This window comes from Ornithodoros turicata, chromosome 2, assembly GCF_037126465.1.
Source record: "Ornithodoros turicata isolate Travis chromosome 2, ASM3712646v1, whole genome shotgun sequence".
In the NCBI taxonomy this organism is placed as follows: Eukaryota; Metazoa; Arthropoda; class Arachnida; order Ixodida; family Argasidae; genus Ornithodoros; species Ornithodoros turicata.
In genome coordinates, this window is record NC_088202.1 from 55546338 (window position 1) to 55559627 (window position 13290).

Consider the following 13290-nt stretch of genomic DNA (forward strand, 5'->3'; position numbering starts at 1 on the left):
CCGTAATATTATTCTTTCAAGACTATACTGAGAAAGAGGAAGTACTCAGGAATGCGAAAAAATTGAAAGGTACAAACATCTTTGTGCGAAGTGACCTCTCGCGGGACACTTTGCGTAAAAGAAAATGCCTCTGGGACAATACCGCGGAACAAAGAAAAAATGGGGCACAAGTAAGGCTTATTAATGACAAGGTGAAGATAAATGGTGAAGTATATTACTGGAATGATGATGAAAATGAAATGACCCTACTTAAGACAAAGAATACGGTCGGCAAGTGACACGAGGTAAATAGTGAAGAATTTCGCGTTGTTTGCCTAAATTCACAAAGTATTGTAAATAAAGTTACACAGTTGGAACATGTTCTGTTGTGCTATGACCCGCATGTAGCTATTATCACTGAAACTTGGTTAAAGCCAGAAATACCCAAGATAAGGATGTTTTTCCACCTTCGTACACTGTTTACAGACGGGATAGACAGTCAAGGGGCGGTGGTGTTGCAATCCTGGTCAAAAATGACATACCTAGCATTGCGTTAGATTGTATTGATAATCACGAGAGTGTGTGCTGTAAGATAAAATTCCGGGGACATGCCTTGGTATTGATAGGGGTGTACAGGCCACCAGGGGCAGGGTCTAAATTTTTACAAGATTTGTATGATTACGTCTGTCAACATCAGCATCACAAACTTGTGGTTGCGGGCGATTTTAACATGGGAAACAGACTGGTTATCGTTAACGTCGACTGGTGGTAACGCTTTAGATTCTGAAATCCTTTTTGATATGATGTTTGCTTGTAACTTAAACTGTATCAACTAGTTCAGCATCCTACACGGGTGACTAATACGATATCCTCCATTCTTGACCTCATATTTTGCACTAACGATATAGGTGATTGTTCGGCGAGGGTTTATCCTGGTATATCTGACCATGAATTAGTTCACTCTACTTATCAGTTGCAGCGTTTGGAGACGTCAAATCGAAAGAGATATGTAACTATTAAAGATTATAACAACGCAGATGATATTGCAGTGACACAGTACCTGAATGAAGTGTTTCTCACCTTTACTGACACTGACGTGAATGGCTTATGGAAGAGATTTAAGGAGTCATGTTATTTTTGCTTAGAGAGATTTATACCTAGCAGGAACAAAAGAGTTGGCAGAAACAATCCTTGGATTAGCCGTGAAATAATTCATTTGAAGCGTAAACTGAAACGTCTGAGCCGACGACCAAATTGTGATAGCGACGTCATTAGGCATCTTAAAACGACCCTATACGAAAAGCTTAGCCGTGCTAAGCAGTTCTTTTACTCGAATACCTTACCAAGGTTCGCGAGGGAGTCTCCACAAAAATTTTGGAATTACTTGGCACAAGGAAAGCACTCGGTCAGCGAAATTAAACATGATGGCACGGTAATTACTGACCTTATGAGTATAGCTGAGCATTTTAACCAGTACTTCCAAAGTGTTTTCACGTCGGGGTCGGGAACAGTGTTTGTGCCTGATAAAGAAAATGAAGTTACTGATATTGAGATAACATACCAGGGTGTGCCATCTATGTTATTGAATTTGAATGTAAAAAAATCAGTTGGACCAGATGGAATACCCCTCGCCTTTTTTAGAAGGTACGCGGAGTGCGTGGCAAAATTTTTAACTGAAATCTTCAGAGTATCACTGTCCGGTTGTAACATTCCTGATGAGTGGAGGACTTCGCGTGTTGTTCCAGTTTTTAAAAAGGGTGACCGGTCACTTGTGAGCAACTACCGTCCTATATCGCTGACCTGCATCCCCTGTAAACTTATAGAACATGTAGTGTCCCGAAACTTGATAAGTTTTCTTGAGGCAAATAATATCCTTACGCCATGTCAGCACGGTTTTCGACGGGGCTTGTCTACAATTACTCAATTAGTAATTACTGTTCATGATTTCGCAAAGATTCTAGACAAAGCGGGACAGGTTGACGTGATATATCTAGATTATGCAAAAGCTTTTGATAAGGTGTCTCATGGTAAACTTCTGCTAAAGTTACAGCGTCTTGGTATCCCAGTAAACCTCTTACGCTGGATTGAGGCCTACTTATCTCGTCGTAGACAATATGTAGAAATTGAAAAAAACCGATCCGAAAGATTAGATGTGACTTCAGGGGTCCCACAAGGGTCAGTTTTGGGCCCATTGTTGTTCTTGATTTATATCAATGATCTGGCAGACTTCCTAGGTTCAGAAGTATCGCTGCGCATGTTTGCGGACGATTGTGTCCTATACACTGCAATTGATTCCAGTAGTGATCAACAACGGTTGAACCATGCATTATCTATGGTGAAATCATGGTGTGACACGTGGGACATGATGATTAACATTGACAAAACTGTCTCCATGACCATTACGAGTAAAAAGTATCCCTTGGAGTTCGCATACGCAATTGATGGAACTGTCCTTGCTAAAGTAAATCACTACAAATATCTAGGGGTCACAATTACCAGTGATTTAAAGTGGTCTCGACACATAGACAATATAACTTCGATAGCTCGCCAAAAACTTGGTGTCATTAGAAGGCGTCTGAAGCACACAACTGTGGATTTAAAGCTATTAGCTTATAAGACAATTATTCTTCCATCCCTAGACTATGCTAATATTGTATGGGATCCTTATGTGAAAAAGGATGTGGAGAAACTTGAAAAGGTACAGAAACTAGCGCTTAGATTTATATATAACCGATACGAGAGAGGAGTCTCGGTAACTGATCTCTTGCGTAGGTCTAGACTTCCAGTACTGAAGCACCGACGTAAACTTGCTCGGCTTATGTTTATGCGGTCTCTCTATTTCGGGAGATTAGGCATTAGTCCATCCAGTTATATTTGTGCATTGACCTCGAGGACAACAAGACATTCTCATCAACATTGATTAACACCTATCTTTGCCCGCACTAATAGATATAAATACTCTTTCTTTCCCCGGACTATTGAGGACTGGAACAATTTACCGCCTTGCGCGTTCGCCTCTGATGCGCCTCAACAGCAATCAGTGCTACATTTTAAAAGTTGAATTGCAGAGCCTATATACTGTGTTATGATGTAGTTCGATGTTGCCAATGTATACCTTCAACCTCTTGTATTCACTCCTGCATGGGCCCTTTAAGGCCTGCAGTATTGTTGAAAATAAATAAAAAAATAAATATCATTAATAAAAATAAGAAATAGTAAAGGTCCCAGAACTGAACCCTGTGGTACAGCTTGGGACAAAAGTTTACGGAACACGGCACCGGGATATGCCTTCATCGCAGCGGCCCCCTGCTGGTTATCTGGAGGAGATCGAATATGAAACGGGTGACCGGCTATTCTGTCTATCTCTGAGTATGCGTGTCCGTTCCTGTTTGCTGCTAGGATGTCGCTCCAATGGAGAAATGCGACACCCCAGTGTTCCATAAACTTTTGTTCCAAGCTGTACCCCTGAGCGCACATGACACCTCGAAGACTTTTGGCCTTGGATTACTACGCATTGTGCTCTGTCTTTCAGACAGCCCTTAAGCCACAGGAAAACGTATCTATCAATACCTAAATAAGAAAGTTTGTGCAATATATAAGCGTGCGGTACCATATCAAATGCTTTCTTAAAGTCCACAAAAATAACATCTGTTAGAACAGAGTTATCATAGGACGAAACTAAGTCATGGTAAAATTCTGTTAGTTGCGTGGTACATGAGTAAGCTTGTCGAAAACCATGCTGAGCTTTGAAAAAAATAATCGTGATCACTCAAATGCTTGATAATACTCGAAAAAAATATATGTTCCACTATCTTGGAGGACACAGAAAGAAGAGAAACTGGACGATAGTTAGCAGCATCATGCCTGATGCCAGCCTTAAATATAGGGACAATATTTGCTAATTTCCATTCGCTGGGCATAGCATGGTCACGCAAAGACTTACTATACAAAATGACAAGATATGATGCAATTACGCTCTCACAACGTTTTATAATGACTGGCGATATTTCATCAGGTCCCACTGCTTTTTTAACATCAAGATTTTCTAACAGATGCAGAATTCCCTCATAGCTAAAAGACACTTGTACCATCGTATCGGTAATATTTTCAGTCGTCTCTGGGAGAACGGTTGGGTTATATTGAAACACAGATGAAAAGTAACAATTAAACAGTTCAGCTTTCTCTGCGCTATCTGATGTACACGTGCCTTCATGAAAAAGATCTGGGACTGCTGCCCTATCACTTCTGCTCGACCGCAGAAATTTTTAACATTCCTTCCTTCCGTCCATTCCAGAGCTAATTCGCTGCAAAAATTTCTGTTTTGCTTCATTAGCTTTGGTTTTAAACTGATCACAGAGCTTTTTCGACTTACAAAGATGGAAGTGACTACGGGATTTTCTAAATTTTACATATGCAAGTTTCCTACGCTTAATTAAAGCCCGTAGCTCTGAGTTTAACCAAGGCTTATCGCTTACACGTCTACGATTTAAAGTCCTACTTGGAATATGTGACGCTATACCGTCTTTAATTACGAAGTGAAAACAATGCCACGAAGAATTTATACTAACAACGTTAGACATTTCAATGAACTGGGGAAGAAACATGCAAAGTTGAGCGGACATTGATTCATAATCACCACGATCATAATTATAAACAAGTCGTTCATAGTGGGTGTTACAAACCGGGAACACAGTCGATACATCTGCCGTTACAATATCATGATCACTCAATCCTGGAAGTGTCCTCACACATTTAACATTGGGGTTATTACATAATATTAAATCCAAGATGTTCTGCGTAGTATTCGTGCATCTAGTGGGAACATCTACAAATTGGTGAAAGTCGAAAGACTGGAGAAGGGTAACAAATTCTTCGTGTAATGCGTCACGCGGGAAAGAAGCGGCAACAGCTTCAGACTACTTAATGTCAGGTAGATTAAAATCTCCACACAGTAATAAGTAGTCACTGCTAATTGACACAATAACATCATTTAGAGTCTGCATAACGATGCTATCACTGTTAGGTGGTCTGTAGGAGGACCAATCAGCTAACGTCTTATTTTTTAACTCAATCTGACACCACACAGTTTCAATTTCGTTTTCAATAGTGATAATTTTGAGACTTTTGACCCGCTCATCGATAAGCACAAATACTCCTCCCCCATGCCTGTCCTTACGATATACTGAAAACCCATCTGGAAAAACCTCGCTATCTTTAATGTTTTCGTGGAGCACCGACTCCGTACCAACAATTATCCAATAAATTCAGACACCTTGTTTTTCAGACTGCGACAATTAACAACCAGGACAGACAGGGGCACATTAGGCTTAAAAACATTTCTCCTGGGTAACTGTCAATGTTGCTGTACAACTTCCCTCTCACGTACAGGCGTCGCCGCCCTTAACCGTAGCGCGGGAGCGCGTGGTCTGCTTGCATGCCAGCGCCGCCTTGTGTCGATGATGGGGCGTGCTGGGGTGGAGACTCTGGGGCCTTGGTGCACAAACGCCCCCTCTCGACAGGGGCACGGCAAGCACGCACGGATCGCCTACTCGGTTAGCTGTCTGCAGACACTTCAGCGATAAGAAAATCAGTATACGAGCAAAAATATCAGTGTTTCTTTGGCATATTTGCATCCACACAAACACGTTACCAAATCTTTCCTCAGCACCATGAAACAAAAACAAACAAAAAATATGTGATAACACATATCATAGTGAACGGAACGCTCAGAGGAAACATGGGTGAGCCTACAGTGTTTGCATATGTCTCAAACTTATTGCAGAATATTGTGCCCCTCAAGCTCGCCCTTTGGCAAACCGGCATTTAGATAAAGCGTGCTAGATAACGCACACGCGCGGTTATTGTGCCGGTTTTGCGAGGGCGTAAGGTGACACTATACAGCACGTGATCCATTCGTACCATGCCGATTACCCTGAGCTCAACCGATCGAGAGGGGGCGCTCGTGTACCATGGTCTTAGAGCCTCCACCCCAGCATAGACGCAAGGCGGCGCTGGCATGCAAGCAGGCCACGCGCTCCCGCGCTACGGTTAAGGGTGGCGACGCCTGTACGCTGTACATATATACCTGATTATTTACAAACAGTCTGTTGTAACGCAACTTAAACGGCTTGTTAAATGTCTTTCCATACTCGACTAGTTTTGCTCCCTGATATCGTATATTAGATGAAAAGTCCTCCTTTATCGTGTAAGGTGTCTCAGCCAGTTTCTTGCTGGCAAACAAGGTTTCCTGTTTTTTCTTAAAAGAAGAGAAGTTCGCGATTATGGGTCCCCAAGCAGCACAATGTACTGAAAGTCGAGTGCAATAGGGGTGGACGGGTAGGTGCAAGGCCTTGAACACACTCGTAAAACTAAAGAACATTGATAAGACACATACCGTCCACCCCTATTGCACTCGACTTTCAGTACATTGTGCTGCTTGGGTCGTATCTTGCCCGGTTGATATTTACCGATTCTGTGTGCTCTTTCTATTGCTAACGTGTCCAAAGAGATATCAAGTTTAGGAACACAAACTTCAATTATCAGGCCTTCAGACCGTTCCCAAGTTTCACTGCCCCTATCTTTCGAACCAACAAACAGAAGATTACACCGCCCTGACCTGTTTTCAAGGTCGTCGTTGCGTTGCCTTAATTCGTCCACGAAGCTTTCAAAGTGTTCTACTGTTTTTTTCAGGTCATCCAATTCACTAGCAACAGGTTTAATGTGTGAAAAATCACTCTCAATCTTGGTCAAACGATCGTTTACGTTTTCGTGCCACTTGCGGATCGCGTCAAAATTCATTCAGCATTTTAGCCCGGCCCTCTTCCAAGCGCTTAAACATTTCGGCTATTGACAGCCCCTCCGCACTCTCAGAAGGCTTAGTATATCTAGGACCCGGATTTGTTTCAACATCCCCTCCCAAAAGAATCAATCCACGCAAAATTAACGCAAGACACACTTCAGACACAGCTACTAACTTATCCAGAATGACAGGAGGGCACGACACGCAATTAGATACAAGTTGCTCTACCTACAACACTTAACCTGGTCAAATGAACCAACCTGTAATACGAACAGAGATGAATATGCCATCACAGCCGTGCCGTGCCCAGTTGAAACGCTGTCTTGCAGTCGCTTCTATGTTGTTGGTATGTCCCATTGTTGACAGAGGACGTCGTGCTTCTCAGATGAAAACTTGTTGACTGTTCTTGACGCAGGAAGCATACGGCGCGCTGGTAGTTCCGATGGATAAGGCAGACACGCCGAGCAGATCAAGAGACATTTTATCTGTAATACGAACAGAGATGAATATGCCATCACAGCCGTGCCGTGCCCAGTTGAAACGCTGTCTTGTCGTCGCTTATATGTTGTTGGTATATCCCATTGTTGACAGAGGACGCCGTGCTTCTCAGATGAACACTTGTTGAGTTAATTCGATCAGGGCCTTGCCATGGTCGCAGCATGTCGAACCGAAGACCATATTGGACAGCGGCGCCAGTCCGGCTGTTTCGGTAAGGTTCACAAAAGGCACCATGAATTAGCCTTGAGTGTGTGCGTAAGACCACTACACAACAACACTTTCCTCAGTGCAATTTCCCCCGTCCGAGGTCATGGGGCCGTAAGAAAGGAAATGCTTTAAAGCATATTGGAAGTCACTGCGTCGCTCCTGCCATAATGTGTACAGTAAATATGCTTGTTTAGAATAACCCTGAACAGATATACCTCTTACAAAGATGTAAAATCGTTCTGTTCTTCACGGGCTCCCAGCACATGCAATGCATGTGTGACAACCCGCAAAAAATACGAGCACATCTAGTTGCTCCACAATCTAGATTCAGCGATTACACCACTGTTATGAACGCATACGCTCAGAACGGTTTCAAATGATAGCAATTACTTTTTATGTGAAGACAGAAGTTGAAAGTCCCTTTGGAAAATTCGATTTTGCAACACGCGGGACACGGCGCCACCGCTTGAATGCGCTCCGTGTCTAGGGCTGGCAAAAAATTCACAGTGCGCCTACCGATCAAGTACGAATTTTGATTTTTCTTCTGTGCATAGCGTAAGAACAACAACTTTATTTTCGGTCTTGGAGAGTGGGGAGTTTCATCGCAACAGGCGATACTCTACCCCAGTGCTTGGTGGAATGGGGGGAATAAAATAACGAGCCCCTTTACAATAACGATCGAAGTCCGATGGTGTCCAGAAATGTCAGAAGAGCTTTGAGCGCAGAGCGTTGCTGGGCTGGATTGGGCCAGGGACCAAGCAATTTCGGTAGGGAGAGAGGGCGAGAGTCCAGCTGACGAAGAGACTCGGAGAGTGTGGTTCGGGAAGGTTCGTAGCGAGGGCAATGAAGAAGAATGTGCTCCAGATCCTCAAGAGCACCACAGTGGCAGCAGGTGGGAGAATCAATTTGTCTCAAGCGGTAACGCCACTGAGCTGTAAAGGCCACATCGAGACGCATGCGGTGGATTAATGCAGCATCCTGACGAGATGTGTTTCGTGGCATGCGGAAAGCGAGCGTGGGATCAACTCTGTTCAACATAGAGGGGGGAAGAATGTCGGTTGTCCGTTGGCGGGAAGCCAGGGGTGTCACTAGACGTCGCAGAATTGAACGGCGGTCTCCTCTGAGCAGAACAATACGGGTCCTGTTCCGAGACGAGAGTGCTGCTTCTGCGGCGCTGTCGGCCTGCTCGTTCCCCACAACACCACAATGGGCTGGAACCCACTGGAGAACTAGCCTGTGGCCTGCGGCGTAGATAGTGTGGTAAGCCATTAACACGTCTGTGACTAGGGGTGCGGATGGGCCTCGTATGCCGGAAGTTTCAATTGCTTGAAGTGCAGATTTGGAGTCTGTAAAGACTGCCCATTCCCGGGGTGGAAAATCAGCGATGTGTTGTAGAAAGAAAAGGATGGCATAGAATTCCGCAGCTGTGGAGGAGGTTGGATGTGAAAGGCGTCTTCCGTGCACGACGCCTTCGGATGGAATGACGAAGGCTGAGGCGGACTTGTTGTTTCGGGATGCGCCATCAGTATATGCTGCCGTAAACGTAGAAAACTTCTCGTCTACCAGAGCATGAAAATGGGCTCGGAGGACTTGAGGGGGGACCTGATCTCTTCTTTGCAGAAGGTTTGGGAGGCGTACAAAAGTGGGCGGTACCGGTAGAGACCAGGGGGCTTCCGGCGGTATAGTGTCCTTAGTTATGAAGCCAGTGAGAGTCTGGCGTGTCCTCTGCGCTACTCGATAGAAGTCGCTTCCAGGGCGGTATCGAATTTTCCTGAGTAGCGGGTGGCGGGGAATGTGAGCACGCAAACGGAGGTAGTGCCGAGCCGTTTCCCGTTCACGGAGAACTTCAATCGGGAGCTCACCAGCTTCAGCCAGTACTTGTCGTGTTTCAGGCATTCTTGGAACTCCGAGGCATCGACGAAGGCTTCGAGCAAACAGGGACCGAAGCGTATTTAATGAAGTTGTTGATATCCTGTGCAGAATAGGAAGGCTGTAAAGCACAGTTGCCCTCACCAATGCCACGTGAACCGCGAGCAGGGAACGCTGATCACAGCCCCATCCTGGGCCAGAAAGATGTTGGATTGCGGGGAGCCATCGCTGCACTTTAGTTTCAAGGTGTTTAATGTGCCGAGCCCAGCGCAAGTCCGAGTCGATTACCACGCCAAGGAAGCGGTGAAAGCGTACTGGTTCTAGCTTCTTTAAACCAAGCCAAAGTGGGAAATTGTCCATAGCTTTACGCGTGAAAGGGAGCTCGACACACTTTTCGGGTGAAAGGTCCATCCCGAGGTGCGTCAGGTACGTATGGATATTGTTTAAAGCGAGCTGCAGGCGGCGCTGGAGAGCCGGGCGTGATTTTCCTACTGTCCAAAGGGCGACGTCATCTGCATACACGGAGAACGACACTTTGCGAGGAATTACTGATTGTAGGCCGGCCATCACCACGTTAAAGAGTGTCGGGCTGAGAATGCTTCCTTGGGGGACTCCTTGGGGAACAGGATGCTGAGGGCTTTGGCCTTGGGACATACGGACAGCGACAGTTCGGTCCGTAAGGAAGTCTTGGAGCCAGATGAAGAGCCGACCGGATACTCCAAACGAGCGCAAGGCATGCAGCACACAAATGTGCGAGACGGTATCATAGGCGCGCTTGATGTCGAGGAAGACCGATCGGACGATCCGTCGATGGGCTCGAGCATGTTGAACTGTAGAGATTAGGTCGAGAACTGGATCCATGGAGCTTCGGTGGCGACGAAATCCAGCCATTTCGTGAGGGAACGCACGTCATTTTTCGAGCCACCAGTCGAGGCGATGCAAAACCATTCTCTCCATCAGTTTCCCCACACAGCTTGTCAGGCTCACAGGGCGAAAGGAGGATAGGGCATTTGGGGGCTTGCCTGGTTTCAGGATGGGAACAACCAAGGCCTCCTTCCATGTATGTGGTAAAGATCCTTGTTGCCAAGACGTATTATAGACATGAAGGAGAGCTTGGAGTGACCGCCCGTCAAGGTTTCGTAGGGCGGCATAGGTGATTTTATCGGGCCCAGGGGACGAGCTGGCGTTCACAAGCTTCAACGCTGCCTTTAGCTCCTACAGTAAGGAACTAGTAAGGGACTTTAGTAAGGAACTACCTACAACATATAAAATGTTCGAGGCAAGTTTTTGGTGGGGTTTTTTAGATAAAGGTTTCCGAAATTCGTCATTTTTCGGTGGTATGGTGCTACTAAAAGAGGTGTCGCTTACGTTCCTAACAGAGTAGAGCAACAAATTGTACATCATTCGATAGCACGATGAATGACAAATTAAACGGCATAAAGCTCAATCTTATCCGTTTTGTACATCGTCCGCAAAGTTGCCGTGAATATGGTGCTTTTCGGCACATTGAGTCAATTTTGATATTTTTTTTGCAGACGAACAAAAACCGACACAGCACTGCCAACCCAGGAGCCTATTGTGCCCTATAGGTGGTCTAAAGCCAGATCAAGAAATTACTAGAATGCGACAAGACATAGCCTTGTAAGGAACGCTCAAACCCGCACGCGGCGACATCGTCTTCTGAGATGCAGTTTTTTCCTCCTCTCATATTTCCCGAACCGCGCAGCGCAGAGAATTCCGAAAGCCTTTATTTCTCCCAACTCACCGATGTCTTCAACATATATCTTTTTCCCGTTGATTCGAGACATCAAGTGTGTACCGGATTGTTCGATTTGAGATGGAACTAGCCTGCACCCATTTTTGTCAACGGGGGGGGGGGGTCGAGCTGTCTGCCGCGTTGGTGGACGATCTCCTCATTCTGGAGCTCTAATATTCCAGGGTGCTGCACAACTTTTTCGACATCACGTCTGGCGTCAGATGTAGGAGGCCATACCGTTATAACGTTTTCCTGCGTTTCTGGTTCACGGCATTCGCGTGGTTCCTGACGTCTTATCGGACGCTTGTCGCTATGGGACGGCCACGAAGGGTGCTTACGGCGTCTGCAGGTACAGAGTGCAGGGCTTGGCGCTGCAGAACGTGAACGGTATAACACGCAGAGCGGACAAGCAACCAGACGCGCATTTGCCGAGACCTGCAGGACGACAACATGACCAGCAGGAAGGGAACGGAAAGAGGCTGCAATGAGACGAAGCAGGTAGTGGGTGCAGGGCTCTACGAGGGAGCTCATAGCGGCTGCGCTTAGACGAAGCAGATAGGGAGTGCAGGGCCCGGCGCGCCGCTGCAGAACGCGAACGGTATAACACACCGAGCGGACAAGCAACCAGACGCGCATTTGCCGAGACCTGCAGGACGACAACGTGACCCAGCAGGTAGGGAACACAAACAGGCTGCGATTAGACGAAGCAGATAGTGGGTGCAGGACTCTACGGGGAGCACATAGCGGCTGCGCTTAGACGAAGAATATAGTGGGTGCAGGGCTCCACAAGGGGGTGTATGGCGGCTGCGCTTAGACGAAGTAGATATGGAGTGCAGGGCTCGGCGCGCCGCTTCAGAACGTGAACGGTATAACACGACGAGCGGACAAGCAACCAGACGCGCATTTGCCGAGACCTGCAGGACGACAACATGACCCAGCAGGGAGGGAACGCAAAGATGCTGCGATGAGACGAAGCAGATAGGGAGTGCAAGGCTCGGCTCGCCGCTGCAGAACGCCAACTGCATAACACGCCGAGCGGACAAGCAACCAGACGCGCATTTGCCGAGACTTGCAGGACAACATGACCCAGCAGGAAGGGAACGGAAAGAGGCTGGGATGAGACGAAGCAGATAATGGGTGCAGGACTCTACGAGGGAGTACATGGCGGCTGCGCTTCGACGAAAACAGATAGGGAGTGCAAGGCTCGCCGCGCCGCTGCAGAACGCAAACGGTATAACACACCGAGCGGACAAGCAACCAGACGCGCATTTGCCGAGACCTGCAGGACGACAACATGACCCAGCAGGGAGGGAACGCAAGCAGGCTGCGATGAGACGAAGAATATAGTGGGTGCAGGGCTCCACAAGGGAGTGTATGGCGGCTGCGCTTAGACGAAGTAGATATGGAGTGCAGGGCTCGGCGCGCCGCTGCAGAACGTGAACGGTATAACACGCCGAGCGGACAAGCAACCAGACGCGCATTTGCCGAGACCTGCAGGACGACAACATGACCCAGCAGGGAGGGAACGCAAAGATGCTGCGATGAGACGAAGCAGATAGGGAGTGCAAGGCTCGGCGCGCCGCTGCAGAACGCCAACGGCATAACACGCCGAGCGGACAAGCAACCAGACGCGCATTTGCCGAGACTTGCAGGACAACAACATGACCCAGCAGCAAGGGAACGGAAAGAGGCTGGGATGAGACGAAGCAGATAATGGGTGCAGGACTCTACGAGGGAGTACATGGCGGCTGCGCTTCGACAAAAACAGATAGGGAGTGCAAGGCTCGCCGCGCCGCTGCAGAACGCGAACGGTATAACACACCGAGCGGACAAGCAACCAGACGCGCATTTGCCGAGACCTGCAGGACGACAACGTGACCCAGCAGGGAGGGAACACAAACAGGCTGCGATGAGACGAAGCAGATAGTGGGTGCAGGACTCTACGGGGGAGCACATAGCGGCTGCGCTTAGACGAAGAATATAGTGGGTGCAGGGCTCCACAAGGGAGTGTATGGCGGCTGCGCTTAGACGAAGTAGATGTGGAGTGCAGGGCTCGGCGCGCCGCTGCAGAACGTGAACGGTATAACACGCCGAGCGGACAAGCAACCAGACGCGCATTTGCCGAGACCTGCAGGACGACAACATGACCCAGCAGGGAGGGAACGCAAAGATGCTGCGATGA

At 47.3% G+C, this 13290-nt stretch overlaps 1 protein-coding gene across 6 annotated transcripts in view; it reads right to left on the minus strand.

The window, feature by feature from the left end:
* Window positions 1–13290, minus strand: part of LOC135385445 (uncharacterized) — a 133268-nt gene that overhangs the window by 87814 nt on the left and 32164 nt on the right. Inside the window, exon 1 of one of the 6 annotated variants that reach the window (XM_064614760.1) lies at window positions 7039–7430. The exons of the other annotated variants lie outside the window; for them this stretch is intronic. Coding sequence (XP_064470830.1) covers window positions 7039–7068 — 30 coding nt within the window. The 5' untranslated portion in view covers window positions 7069–7430. Of the gene's footprint in view, window positions 1–7038; window positions 7431–13290 lie in introns of those variants that run through there. 6 annotated transcript variants of the gene reach the window in all.